Here is a 15721-nt window from a genome sequence, read left to right as displayed (position 1 = left end):
AACATGAAAAGATTGTTGGCTTTTACATTGATTCAAAGTAAAACTTTTGTGTTGACGTCAAAGTCTGCAGACGTAAAGAGGATCAATGTAAAAAAATCAGTTTTGCTTGCTAACCATCAATGCGTTGAAAAATCGTTTCTGTATATAAATTGGAAAAACATAAAGTGCACATCCTTGACGTAATCCACGCTTGATATTAATTCCATTAGACAAATCGTTTTCCATACGAATAAATGCTTTTTGATTCCAGTACAAATTTATAATAAAACATAGGTCCCTGTCATTTATACCAATAATGGACGAGTTAAAGTTTAACAGAACGTCATAGTTAACAGAAGTAGGCTAATGCCACTAAATTATTTCGGTCAAAATAAAAATGACCGTTGTTGTACAAAAATCACCAACCAGTTGATTCAACGTATACAGACGCTAAGCCAACGTACATTACATTGATTACACGTCTGCAGACGTTGAATCAATGTTAAAATGACAAATTTTGCTGCTTGAGTCGCAGCAGGGTTCTCACCGTTAATACCAAGATACACATTAGCACTGGTGGGAGACCGCAAAACTCCATTAATGTCTCGGTTAAGTGTGCACCGCCGATTACTCCCACACGTAGCACTATACAGTTGAGGATCTGGAATAATAACAAGACAACAGTTTTAGCTTGGGTGTTACCACACTGCGAGCAGCTAGAGCGAACAAAAAAAAAATACTCACACAAATATCATCAAAGTGAAATGCGCCTCGATGGACATCGATGAAATTTTTATGTGCTTAAAATTTTTTATAAAGCAAATATCTTTAAACATAGGCTACACAATAATGAAACAACATTTAATTTAATTTAAACGATCGGCTACTGTATCATGTTGATCGGTAAGAATTGTTTTGTTCATCATATATCAAAAGGAATGAAGCTGATGTTTCTTCATCTCTGACTATTGTGAAGAAGCAACTCGTTGGAAGAAGCTTCTTGCTTCTTGCAACGAGTTGCAACGAGTTGAATTTTCCAACGAGTTGCTTCTTGCAACGAGTTGCTTCTTGCAACACATTGCAAGAAGCAACTCGTTGGAAAATTCAATGTTAACTGGGATGGTGCAAAGCAAACGAACAAAAGGACGACAAAAAATGAAATATTTTGACAATATCAAGCAAATTACAGGAATAAAAAACATGCCGGAAGCACTAATAAAAACAAAAGACAGAACAAAATGGAGGCAGTTCATAAGGGAGATCACAGCTGATCAAACATGATCAATTTGTTGAAGAAGAAGATTGTGAAGTTTGATGTTAAAGTAATTCTCACATGTCACCTATCTCCTAATCGCTTGTGTTACAAACCTGAGGAAACCGACACTTTGATAAAGCTCTACAGCATAGACCGAGAAATATCTGGATCTTTAAAATCTGAGATTGTCTCGCATTGAAAGGAAGACGTTTCAAAACGATAAATGGAGAAAAAAGCTCAATTAGAGATGTAAAAAACGTTTTTTTTTGTTTTAAAAAAAAAACGAGCTCGTTTTTTGTTTTTTACGGGTTTTTTTGTTTGTTTTTTATTGTTTTTTTTTTTACCTATTTTGACATTAAATGTCACAATATGCAGCAATTTGGGTAAACTCATTGCAATAGCGTCTCTTTCAACAAACGAACAGTCTCACAACTAGTATAACTTATTTCAAATCAGACTATATGTCTGGTATGTTGTTTCATTGCAATTTTGTAAATCTCAAGTCTCAACACACGAGCCATAAAGATTTCTCATCGTCTCAAATAGTAGTTAACAATGTCCTATGGTTGGCACATCTCAAGTATTGTCTGTAATTTGGTCCAGTCAGTTGTTTAATGCACTACCACAATTGTGTACAGTTTCGAAGCCACCTGGGATTTTGGTAAATGGGCATGTTAGGACCAAGCCCAGTGGTCAGTGTCCTGTTTCTCTGCTTCACAAAGGCACTTTTGACCAGCACCCCACACCTTTTCCAGTACAGTACAGTACAGTACAACGTCAAGAAGGTGTTCCAGTTGATGTGTATTTGGTGCAAACTTAATGAAAACCACACAAACAGTTCTCGAGTTATAAGTGAAATAACCTTAGCCACTAAGTGGCTTCATAAATAAGGAGCAATAGAAAAACGGCAATATATCAAGAACCGCTCAACAAATTTGGATAATTTTTAGCTCTACCCCCATGTTTTCTGGGTGGGCTGTCTGTTTATGAACATTAAAACAAGTTTTGGCTACTAATTTTTGAGATAAAAAGAAATTAACTTCTTGTCGTTACGCACCGATAAAACCATGATGCGTAACTTTAAATTTTTTTTTTTTAATTGAGTAGAGGAAAGATTGATGAGAAGTTTGACAAAAGCAGTGTAGTGCTAAAGTCCCAACTTTCTGCACAAATCACATTTAAATGTAGTGAAACATGGAAACATTTTGAATTAGATGCTTTTTATTTTCCCTAAAGAAGTTCAATACTCTTTTGTGATGTTATAGTCATGTTTGTTTTCCCTTAATCACACCATTGTGCTGTCATCGGCATGTTTAAAAGAAGCATGGTTGCACTTCCATCCAATTTGAACTAGTTTGCAGGACTTTGAGACTTTGCACTTTTCTGTTTTTGCCAAACTTTTCGTCAATCTTTCCTCAACCCAATAACATTTTTTTTAGAGTTACGCATCATGGTTTTATTGGTGCGTAACGACAAGAGGTCAATTTCTTTGTATCTCAAAAAGTAGTAGGCCTAGTTCCCAAATAAAATAAGTTTTCATCTTTGATGTTTGTTTGGAGAGAGAAAACTTTTATTTTGTCTGTTGCAAGAATAGCACGGTACAATTATACACAACATTAATAGAATAGCACCATAGCCATCTAGGTACCACAACAGACAGGAAGCAGCGAAAGACTATATTAGTCATCGAGTCAGCTGCTTCCTTGTTCTTAATGTGACAAATGTCAAGCATCGGTAAATTACGTTTTAGTTATTTTTCCAATTTCCCTTTTGTTAGTTTGCCGTTTGCTACGTGTTTGCGCCAGCAATTAAATAAAATTAAAAAAATTACAAGAAGTTTCCTAAACTTTTTACTTTGAGAGTCTTCATAGGCAGTATTTTTGCCAAAATTTCGTCAACCCATTGAGTGTGTACAAGAATAACCAGTCCCGGTATACTAACATAGTAGTAGGTTAACTTCCATAAAAGGAAAAAGAAATTAACTCATCTACATTATGTCATGTATCAAATTGCATTAATTCAATGTTTGTCAGGTCTACTGCCACAAACATGCCTGAGAATGAAGAAGAAAGCGAAACAACGTAGGACTATGTAAAAAACATAATGCTGTTGCCAAGCACAAACACTGAGGAATTTCAGCACAACCATAAAACCATTTTTACTAGTTTAACGTTTTTCAAGAGCACTGTAATGAAACTAAACTGCAAATTGTAAAAAATTTGCAACTTTTCCAGAAAAGTATGAAAAAAAACAAAAAACGCGTGTTTTTTTTGAAAAAAAAAAAGGTTTGTTTTTTTGCATTTACATCTCTAGGCTCAATCAAAAAACACAAAGCTAAAAGAATAATCTTTACAAAAGTTGTATTCGTCTTACTTCCAGATTCTTCGTTCAGCACGAGCGCTGGATTGGAAACAAATGGATCATATCCTAAAACCGTAGTAACACCGTAGCTCACGTCTGTTATAGCATGCGTCTGTAAATAGCAATGTAACACTAATAGGCTAGTAGGCTATCTAATAACAATAATGTAACAATATAGCCTACAGTAAATGCCACTGGCGATGCAAAATGTGTTTGCATTATTTTAAGGATAGGTTTCATGAAGTTAAAAATTACTACATGAAAGCATGTTAAGATTTGTTATACTAAAAAAATAACGGTGTGTAAGCCGGTTTTACAGAGTTAGGTAGGTTTATAAACGATATTTGCATATTGATCTGTGTTGCCGCAGATAGCAATGGAAAAGCTGATACGCACTGTGAATGCAATCAAAAAAAAATCAGAAAATTATTATGAATAATATAATATTAATATCGCCACATAAAAGCTCTTAGTTAAGGTCAATGATCTATATTATGATCTATATAATCATTATGCTCCTATAAATAGCTGGTTGCGACTTTTAGGATATAGTGTATAAGACAAGTCACGTTTTGGTAGAACCGTTTTCGTCTAATATCTTTATGAAAGCTTAAAAACACCCAAGGTTTTAGAAAGTTAGTAAACAGCTGTGATATGGTTTCCTAAAACGAGCTAATTGAAAAAAAGTGATTTTCATTTGTAACTTGTGTTGCTACAGCTACATTTGTCACAAGAGGTTAAATAATTAAATTTGCCCAAAAAGTGGGGGAAAACAAAAAAGTCGCAATGTGTGGTTTTGAGTGGTATTGCCTGCTGACCACTTTTGCCCCGAACTATTATATTGTGAAGTACAGTGTGTACAGTACAGAAGTACACAATCCTCAAACTACCCTTTAAACACAAGGTTCATCTACCCCGGCTCATTATGCTGAGACGAGGACAGTGAGGTCTCTGAGTTGTAGGTTTTATTTCAGACTTTCCTTGTCTTAGCTTCTGGGTTAAGAACTTTTTCCAGAAGCACTGTAGCGTTATAACCCAGTGCTGGAGGTTTGATTTAGGTATGTTAGGGCATGTACATTGCAGTACGCCTGCACATCGAGCCTACAAAACCAAGCCTTCTCCGGGTAGGCTATTTAACTCATACCCGGGGCCATGACAGGTAGGCCTACTACTACTCTGGGCCAGAGCAGACCTGAGAATCCTGACGACCTGGCTTTCTATCACCTGTTTTGAATTTTGAACAATATGTCTCATGCCAAAAAGTAAGATAATGTCGATTAACCACGAATAAAAAATATTCTAATATGTTACTTGCATATCGACGAGGTAGCACGCTGGAGACTGTGAATTTACTCCGCAAGCAACTAAATGCGTGGCATTATATTTTTCAAGAAGAACGACCGGATTTGAACAAGACAATTCGTCGTCGTATGGACCCTAAACAAGGAACACAAATAACAATAAAAGTCGTTTAACCAATCACGTTTTTGCATTTGTGTATCAATTGGCTTAAAAGTTTCAATTTAAAGCTTTTAACTTCAGTTTATAGTGATAGAAACCCAATTTTAACAGTTGGTTTTGGCTGTTGTTAAAATTAGACTCATCTTTCAGTATCAATACATAGGGCTGTTACTAATTCTCATGTACTGTCACTCTGCAACGGAATAATAAAAAGTTTGAATTTTGATTGAGTAGGCTATAAGCATTAAGCAGGCTATTTAAAGTTTGTCAATGTCCATCCGATAGTAGCCTACAGTAGAGTGGGGACTGCTTACATATTCTTCAAACAAAGTGAGTTTGAAAGACTTCGATGTGTTGAGGAATTTAACCTTTACTAACTTTACTTTAATCAGTATTCTGATATTTGATGTGCACAACAATGGCTTCAATGCAATTGACCACTTACAATAGATTATTAAGTCGGTTGTTGATCAATTTGTTGCACAATTTTAAGCAGCCTATAAATCAAGGGTAACAAATAGTGTTGTCCAAACGTTGCAAACTTAAAGCATGAATGAAAATTGTCTAGCGGACCACACATTACTTAAAAATCGGACCTTTCCGCAGGCCAAAAAAATTTGAGCTTGTGGGCCACAGTTTGCACACTCCTTTTGCTATAAATTGTATTCTTCTTCATCAAATGAGATTAATTCCGTTTGGCTTTAAAGTTTCGAATTTAACCGTTGTGAAGTTCATAAGCGTGTACAAAAAATCAGGTTTTTATCCCCACTGCAGACTCAATAAAACAAAATGAATATAGGCTAAGACTTCAACTTATGGTCGTGACAAGAAAACGAAGGGATTATAGGTAAGCATTAAACTCATACTCTTGTGACCATTAGGCTAGGCTAAGAGTAAAAACCCAGACAGCCACTTTATCTGGTCCAAATTTTTACCAGATGGGGTACGAATCTGATCAGATTTTTAACTGATCTGGATCAAATAAAGTGGCTGTCTGGAAAGCTTGTAAGACCAACCTGTAACTTGTAAATTTTAAGTTTCTTTTTCATTAAAATAGAGGCTTTGAAAACTGATTGGTTAAAATAAAACACTTACCAAGAAGTTCAAGCAAACAGTAGAAGCATTTTCATCATAAGGAAGACGAATCTTAAAATGAGATAAGAATATAATATTATAGGCTACTGTTAAACAGTATGACAATGCATGTAGGGTTTGCATGTATTAGAAACAATTCATAATTTTAATGCGTTCGAAACGTCTCATGTAATAAATAACACTGATTAGCACACAATTTGATGCCTTAAACATGCTCCAACTAATTTGGAGCGACATTGGAGCGTTGATGCCAAAAATAATGTCAATTTTGGTTGACACAAAATAGAATAATTTCATTTCATGAAACACTATTTGCTTTTAAATTATACCATCTGCTAATTGACCTGTCTGCTTTGTAAATCGTTGAGGAGCAACGCATTCTGCCATGGACACAGCGCTATATAAAAACAAGCACTATTTTATTAAGTTATTATTTCATGCCACCTTTTCATTTCATCACACTACAGCCCACAAACAATAATACAAATTATGATTATTCAACAATATAGACTACTATCAAAACTAAAAAAAATAACAAACAGACTATGATAACGACAAGTCAATATTTTTACCACTTTCATATTTCCACTGACTACGTCAAGTTCCGAAATGTAATTGACTCCTCCAATGAAGGATTTTGTTGGTGTTTGCACTACGTGAACAACATTTTTTGTTGCATCAGGATGAGTATAAATTGTGTCAGCAGTGATGGATGCAACTAAAATCATAAAGGTTCATCAGTCCATCAGTCGTAAGTTATAGGTAGACAGGCCGATTGCGTAGGAAAATTTTCAGAATGAAAAAAATAATATGTGTAGGCCTAATAGGCAATAACGTGTCGGAATAGGTTATTGCCTGGGTGAAAATTAAATGCTGCCAAACTCAACTTGTAAACTTGGTAGGTTGTTAAGCATGGAATTATGATTTTGAGACGATCCAAGTCCAGATAGGCATAATGCATCTCAACTTGCATGAGTTTGGGAATTAAAAATTTAACAAAAACGTCAATTGGTAAAATTTATAATAAAAGTCAACTCTGTAGAGCTGCTTAAAAATTTCTGTTTTCTAGTGGCCTGGTTTTATAGATTAAAAAATGTTTGTAACAATATATTGGTCAAAATGCTGCAGATATATAATTCATCAACTCAAACCTAAGCTCTCAAACTGTCACTAATATAACAAAGAAACAAAACGGACTAAGGTTAGTTCATTTGTAAAATCTTTTCTTTTGTAAAATAATCAAAGTTAACACTAGGTATCAAGAAAATTAAATATCATCTGACAGGTGTCAAACCCACAAGAATGCTTGATATGAACGACTCGGTTACATGTCTTGTAATACGGACGAATTTATTTTCACACAAATCAGTTCAATCGTAAACAGCTAAAAATCTATTTCGATCAGCTAGCAGCCAGATCATCTTCAGTTAAGCTGAAACCTAACAGAACAAAAAATGAAACGATGAAGGTGCAAAAGAATGAAAAACGTTTTTACTTTTGCTACTTTAAAGAATTAATGGAAAAAACTAACAACTAAAGGCGAATTAAATGAAAATGGTACGAAAGAGTATGCTATAAAATTGATGATGACGAGGCTTGTGATGGTACAATAAACTGATGGCGAATGATTGGACTGACTTGTGTCAAAATAAATTCGTTTGTATTTATTAACACTAGGTAACATTCCCCTGCCTTCAATTTTTCTGTGGATGGAGGGGCAGGGGGGCAATGGTGCCCTTTTAAGGTCACGTAAGCTACTGCACATTTTGCAATATAACCATACCTTCTATTCGCTTTTAACCTAATTTTAATCTTTCATTATTGCCAATAATATTCACGACACAAAATTTTGAATTCACAGTAGGTTACATCAAATTAGTATAGTAGGCTATGATGCCCTTCCGTGCCATTGTTCTTTGCGTATCGGACACTTGTATCATTACTCGATTATGAGCTGATAGATGAGCATTATCGCTATATCTTATCTCAAAACTTAAAAAATAATGGTCTTTCAGCAATAAATGTGCCCTTTTTTCATAATCCTGCCCTCCCAGTCAAAAATCGTTCCGGCGCCCATGCAGCCTATATAGTAAAAGTACCACTGTTTTCTCCGCAACCGATTGCAACAAGAATTGATAACGATAGCTGTCTGTATTTCGATGTTTTTTTAACCACTGTTTCTAAGAGCTAGCGACGTCAATACAGTAAGCATAATTCAATCACACACGTCACAAACCTGATGCCAGACCCAGGACGAAAGAAAAGAACTTCACAATCATTCCGGCTTCCCGTCGTCGAACATAAATTGCTAGCAGATTGCTTTCGTAGTTCACACCATGCAGCCACTGCTCGAAATAATCTTGCAAATCTTACGAACGGCCTGAGAAAAAAAGAAAAGGCGTTATTCCTTTTTTTCTTTTTCATCGTCTCATTTTATCTCATCTTTCTCATCTTTTCTGCAGTCCTTAAAAGTCAAGGTGTCTTTGAGAATATTGATAAACTATCGAAGGCAAAAAAATAAACTAGCTTTTATATTTACAGTCTGTTAAAGAATTATTAATTAGCGATTTATCCAACATTTTTAATATTGTAATATAGGTTACGTAATGAATTGAGCGTCCACTGGAGCTCATCGCAGTCAACAGTTATAGTATACAAGCGACGGCGCTAAACATTGTTACAATGTATTGCAACTTGGTTAAGTTGTTGTCTATCATCTGTCTATAATATCTTTAACTAAACAAATACGTACCGATAGCTAGGTACATTATGTGATTGCGACTTACAGACTAATATCGGAGGCCACTTTTTTCGGAACAGATTTTCAATTGATAAAGGTAGCCTACTTCTAGTCTGACGTATTGAATTACAATACGCTACACTAAAAAGTAATTCCATGGATGTGGAGTCGGGTGAAAGTATACGACATCGACTCCTTGATATATAACAGGCGTACTCCGAATTCAGTGTTGACAGATTTTATTTAAACTTTTGGATTATATAAAAAGCGTAATCGCCAGTTTTTGCAGGTGATTGAGTTTTGGTGTTATTTATCGTATTTATCATTATCACCAAGTTCTTTATTTCCAACCATCAACAACAAAAAAAACAATATCACTTGCAAAACTCCCTGGCCATGGGGTGTAGAAAAAGGTAGAAGCGACAAAACCCAAACGTCATAGCGTGCTCTAGAGAAAAACGATTTACTTAATTCAAGAATTTTCGTTACGGTTGCAACACTTTTGAAAATAAAAAAAATAAAAATAGAAGTAAATGTAAAATACATAGCCTAAATAAATTACAAATTGGTGTCTATTTTATGCAACTGAAAAAAACAAAAACAAAACAGATTGTGGGCAGATTAAAGTTCAAGGAGGTTAATGTCTGAGGCAATCAAATTCATGTTTGTTCTTTTGCTGTTTGTTGTTTTGTATCTAGCAGGAATCGACCTTTTTTAACGACTCCGCCCACGCCAAAAATTCTTCGACTCTACAGCCCTGGACTAATAGCACCGAGTGCTTGACAAAACACCTTCATGAAATAGACTAAACTTTAGAAACTCCCCAAAAACCAACTCTTTGTGCTCAAATGATCTGATGGCGCAAAATAGCTGCACCCCGGCCGGTGTTTATCGGTGACTTTGACAGCTTCGGTGACTTTGACAGCACCAGCTAAAAACCAGGGCTGTGGAGTTGGGCAAAAAGTGTAGGCCTACGACTTCGACTTCTTAGTTTATAGGTAAACCATTACACATCCAACACATGACCATAGAATTAACAAGGAACAAAAATAACAATAATGTTATGGTTTTAGTTATTGTCGCTCTGAAACAGCTAGCCTAAGGTCGTTTAGCAACTTGGGTCATTTCTAATTTTTTTTACGATGTCATCACATTTATACTAGACTTAGGCTATTTTCAATGCGATAGGCTATGCAAGAAAGAACACAATCGCTATCGCTTTTAAAGTCTTTGGTTTGACCCTATCTGGAATCAGGGTCTCCGAGAAAAGTCAGCACTGGTCGGGAAACTATACGAAAAATGGGCCCCATAATATTTTTTAGCAAATATACAACTAATTTGTATCTTGCGTTGCATGTTCGTGTTAAGCTGAAATTAGCCTACTTTCCTCAGCATGAAAAGAACTTCGTTCAATGTAAAAATCATCAAAAATCACTGGATTACACTTGCAGCAAAAATGCCATTGAGGCAAACTATTTTGTCTAAAAAAGCTTTGTAAACACACAATAGGCCTACACTACAGGCAACGAAAATAGTTCAACCAAGCATTTAATTCAGGAGTGTCCAAACTTTTTCCCACTCGAGCCAGATTTGATAATAAGTGTTCGCGGGCCAACAGCCACAATAATTTTTCTGAAAACTGCAAGTTGAATTTATATGATTTTTGTGTGTCTGCAGGCCAAAAATCACACATTGTCCAACAACAGGCGCGGGCCATACAAAAACGTCTCGTGGGCCGGAGTTGGCCTGCGGGCCGGACTTTGGACATCCCTGATTTAATTCAACCCTTTCTGGACTTTTTGCAATGCAAAATTACAGATCACAGCATCAAATGATAAATTTTTGCGACGTCTGAATTGATGCACAACATGTAGCCTATAGTTAGGCTTTTCAATCGGTTTTGAGTCATAGGCCTACTGGAACGCAAACAATTCTTTACAAATTTCAGTACCGGTACGGTAATTGCTAAAACCACGTTCTCAAAGCGCAACCGTTGGAGGTAGCTACCAGTGGCGTACCGTGACCACTTTGACAGGGTGTTCAGTGACGGCAAAGCAACAGCGGGGGGTCTGGGGGGCCTCCCCCAGAAAATTTTTAAAATTAACATTGAATTTGGTGCGTTCTGAAAGCATTTTCAGCACAAATTCTGAACATGAACAGAACTGACAAAAATAATGTTGTCGGAATGGAAAAGAATACAAAATAGATATTTATTTGACAGCGCCTATTGAATGTTTGAACGCTTATTGAATACATAATTAAGGTGTTTCAGCAATAAGGTACAATACCAGTAACAAGAGCCTCCACCCGGACGGCACAGCTGCAAGGGGCAATTGATAAGTTCAGGCGCCCCACCATTCTGCAGCTCAACGTAGAAGGCTATACCAGTAACATACAAACACTCTAATTACAAAACGATTAGATGTGTTGTTTTAGAATGCTGCATCAATGATATTGGCTGTTGCCATAAGCTTTGTTGCAGATTCAGACAAGCTAGTCCTAATTTACTGGCACTTGGTGCATAAAAAACATTTTATCTTATCTTGTTTCCAACTCTGATCACCTCAAACTCTAATCCAACAAGCTAAAACTTGCTATTGCCTGGGATTCCCCCAATGACGCGTCAAGGTGTTCAGATCAGCGACAAGGTTGCCAGACTAAAATTTGCAAAAAAGGCCAAACTCACCAAAAAAAAGGCCAACTTGAGGCCAAATAGGTAGAAAAAAAGCCAAAAATAAGCCAAACTCAAACAAGATAAAATAAGCATTGTAAGTAGTGACTCAATGTGCCAGAATCCGAGCTTGGATTTGTTTTTGTTGAATATCAGCATTCAGCAGCAGAATTGCCAGACTATGAAAAGGTCTTAAAGCCAAAATAATACAAAAAAAGGCCAAACAAGGAAAATATTAGATAAGTCAAGTCAATTTATTTTGTTTCAACAATGCCATATATTAACAAACAAGCAGAGTAAATGTAATTTTCAAAACAATGCATTGTACAACTGTTGGTTAGATTATGGCGCAATCAGGATCGTAGCGAAAGACCATAAGCAGTCATCAGTCAGCCACCACCCCATAACAGTAAATCTAACTACACATTCATACACACTAGTGTGCAGAGGCAGGCACACTACTTCAATGAATAAAAAAGATTTGCCACTGAAATTCAGAAACAACTGCTTTTGGTTTGAATCTCCATTCTCAGACTGAATAAGCCGAGGATGAAGACTCAAACCAGCGACCAACAATTAACCAACGACCAATATGTGATTGTGTGCTAGAATAGGCTACAGCACTTGCGAAAGCTTTCCTGAAATAACGGGGATAAACTTAAATACATCCACGGAATTGCAACAATTATTATGTAAAACATACAAAAACAGGACAATCTGATACTACTGTAGAAAACAAAGATTAAAAAGTACGATACGATGATATACTGTAAAGATAGGTTATCCTTTGCATTGAGCACTTAAGGTACGCATGTACAGGGGCGCCGGAACAATTTTTGACTGGGGGGAAGGATTATGAAAAAAGGGCAAAAAAACTGAAAGGCCAATTTTTTTAAAGTTTTAAGATAAGATTTAGCGATAATGCTCATCTATCAGCTCACTATTGAGTAATACTAATGAAAGCCTACAAGTGTGCGGTATACAAAGAAGAGCATCATGCTATATCAGGGTTCGATCTTAGCGGTAGTCCGCTAGCCAATGGCTAGTGAAAATTTGCGCGGACTAGTAGAAATGTTGCAGTACTGGTCCGATTTGTCTAGTGAAAATATTCGCCGGTGTCACCGTTCACCGTGAAAAGTTTTGGTTTACAAAATGGCAATTGGCGCCGTCACTCTGAAATACTGCAAAAATTTGCTTGCCAGAGGCGAGATTGCACGAAGAAGGCTGCAAAGTCGGTCAACTGAGCACGTGACTACTTTTTTCTTGCAACCTCGCTAGACACGACACGTGGTAGTAGTGAGCACGCCAGCACGAAGAAGCCGGCATCCCAGCAAGCAGCAGTTAGCGAAATTAACGTGTTTTTGTTGATATATCGTGATCATGCTGATGCTGATTCAATGTTACTACAAAGTGTCTAACGCTCAGACAAGTGAAAAGTCAGTAAACTGGTTGGACTAGTGAAAAATCGTGCGGGCTAGTGAAAACGGGGAGCAACTAGTCCGATGGGCTAGTGAAAAAAAAAGTTAAGATCGACCCCCTGTATATGTTATAATGATGTATAAACTTACTGTGTTGCAGAATTTTGTGCCGTGAATATCATTTTGAGGCAAAAATGAAAGATTATAATTAGTCTAAAAGCGAATAGCAGAAATTGTTATATTGCAAAATGTGCAGTAGCTTACATGACTTTAAAAGGGCACCTTTGCCCCCCTGCCCCTCCATCTGCAGAAAAATTGAGGGCAGGGGGAGCATCCGCCCCCCCCTGCCCCCCCGCTTCCGGCGCCCCTGTGTAGAGATTATGGGGTGGTTCGTTCTCGTTTGAACTCATCCAAAATGTCTTGAAAAATGTCATTGTTGTAGCCTACAAATGGTATAAGTTTGTCCACATGCCCGCAACTGCACAACAGACATACGATGAAATTTTCATGAAACTTCAAACTCATCGACGATATGTTTGAGTTTGTTGATACATTTGTCAATTCCAACAACTATCGAATCCTTTGCAATGTACGGTAGAATACATTTCCTTCTATAGTTCCAGCTAGTTAAGTGCAGTTATAAAGCGTTCTGTCCTCAGGAAAACAAAATCATTTTCTTTTAAATTTATAATTGCCACTGCAACTTTAGCTTGCGAGTAGTAGCCTACTCTTCTCAGCTTTCTCTTACTTCAGTTGTTCTTAACCTTCACTAACCTGCCGAACCCCTACGCTAATCTGCAAGGTTTCGTTGAACCCCAAATTTTCGCCAAATCACAAAAACAAGAATCTACCACATTTAGTAGTAATACATTACTGTATTAATAATACTTCTGTTGTTGTTTTTTTGAAACCAATACTGAGATTCGAGACTTTGTCTCGAAAACAGCAATTCTCATGTCACTTTCGTATGCAAGCCGGTTTCGTTTTTCTGTTTTAACAGGAATAGAAAACGCATGCTCGCATAAATAAGTGGTTGCGAATGGCATGAGAACTTCAAGGGCAACTTTTGTAATAAAAGGATAACTTTCAATCTGTTGGCACCTGTCTTCGTGCTTACTTTTATCATTCTTTGTTGTTAAATATGTTACATTAAAAAAGGTGTGGCAATCATGAGCCTTTCTTTTTTCTAGCATAAGCATCTGTGTCTTAATACAGTGAAGAAAAAAAAATGTAGGTCTACCGGTCCGATACTGACTGATGGCTGATTATTGAACACTACTTCCAGTCAATACAAAGCCTTAAGCGAACCTGCCTACAAAAAAGTACAAATACAGTAAAGTAAGAGTAGGCTAAAAAATTTTCTTCGATTTCCTTACAAAAAAGAATTTCCTTAGAAATTGAAAATAGAACTAACATGCAAAAAGCAAACGTGAGGAAATTCATGTTTTGAGAAAATTAAGTTTTTCTTACCGATCGTTTTTGTAATGTTATGTAATAATACAGTATATATATATTTTTGCATTCTGTGTTACATGCAGATGGCACCATTACATCACGCGTCAAACACAGAGATGTTTATTAACCATCACGTAAGCCGCAATTAAGTTTCGGCTGGCCAGTATTTTCCAAAAATATTCGCTGATATAGGCTACCATTCAGTAGGACGTGTGTTAATGTTTCAGAGGACGTTCGCGCCAAACCCCTGAAACAGCTTCGTCGAACCCCAGGGGTTCGATCGAACCCTGGTTAAGAACCACTGTCTTACTTAGATTACACATGTACTTCTATACTACCTGTACTGGACACAGGTGACGTATTCATCACGTGACCATACCACAGTGGACCCAAAGGAATTGCGCTTTTTCAAATCAGTTTTTCAAAAGCCAGACAGAACTAGGGTTGCCAGATTGGGCGGTTTTACGCCCAATTGGGCTACTTTTGATTTCTCCAGGCGCCAAAAATTCGCGTTGGGCGCGCTTTTTTGGATGGCGCCCAATTGGGCTACTTTTTTTAAAAGTATAATATAACTTTTTATGTAAAAATTGTGTCATGTTTAAGATTTTTTCCCAATTCGTAGTTATTTCATTGAGGAGGAGCATTTTTGGAGGCCTCGGTCAGGCAGGGTTACCAATTTGATAGGCTATACAGATGCCAATTTTCAAAAATGTGCATGTTTAGGCTTTAATATCTGGCAATCCTGGCAACTTAAGTGATCCAGTTTTCATGAAAATGCAGTGAGAGGACATCAGTTCAGATTTGTTTTTGTTTCTGACCATCGCAACGAAAAACAATGTATGTCAAACATAGCAGGGGTCTAGAAAAAGGTAGAAGCGACAAAACACGGACGCTATAACGTACATGATGCCAAAGCAGGACAATCAGTTATGGCATGGTCGCAACACCTTATTAAAGTTTTTACAAAATGTACAGTAGAAAGATGAGAAAAAGAAGGCTAGTGAAGGCATTTTTTTGTGTTTAGGTACCGGTGCCTGTTTGTAGTTATTTTAACTAACAGTTGATTGATTGATTGAATCTTTATCCTCCGACTGGGAAAGCTTCTTGAATAGCTTAATCCTGGCAGTTTCGCATACTTGTAGAGGCTTTAAATTACTGACGCAGGCCCGGTCACCGAGATTGACAGAGTGAAATTGTCGATTGTTGAAGTGTTGTCGCCGGGTAATTATCCCATCCATTAGGTGCCACTGAATGGAGAGCAGTCCTGAAAATAAGTTGCTCAAGCG

General features: G+C 36.8%; 1 protein-coding gene across 4 annotated transcripts in view; it reads right to left on the bottom strand.

Annotated features, from left to right (window-relative positions):
* Positions 1-15721, bottom strand: part of LOC145778708 (semaphorin-3E-like) — a 45719-nt gene that overhangs the window by 23240 nt on the left and 6758 nt on the right. For all 4 annotated transcript variants that reach the window (XM_082590281.1, XM_082590265.1, XM_082590273.1 and 1 more), the window contains exons 2-7: positions 8388-8531; positions 6724-6869; positions 6152-6202; positions 4907-5032; positions 3608-3707; positions 527-640 (exon numbers count right to left, since the gene is read on the bottom strand). In XM_082590281.1, the coding sequence (XP_082446407.1) occupies positions 527-640; positions 3608-3707; positions 4907-5032; positions 6152-6202; positions 6724-6869; positions 8388-8430 (580 nt within the window). In that variant the 5' untranslated portion in view covers positions 8431-8531. The remainder of the gene's footprint in view (positions 1-526; positions 641-3607; positions 3708-4906; positions 5033-6151; positions 6203-6723; positions 6870-8387; positions 8532-15721) is intronic.

The sequence above is a fragment of the Aplidium turbinatum genome, chromosome 1 (genome assembly GCF_918807975.1).
Source record: "Aplidium turbinatum chromosome 1, kaAplTurb1.1, whole genome shotgun sequence".
Lineage (NCBI taxonomy): Eukaryota > Metazoa > Chordata > Ascidiacea > Aplousobranchia > Polyclinidae > Aplidium > Aplidium turbinatum.
The sequence above is the reverse complement of the archived record's forward strand: the minus strand, read 5'-3'. Positions and strand labels throughout refer to the sequence as shown.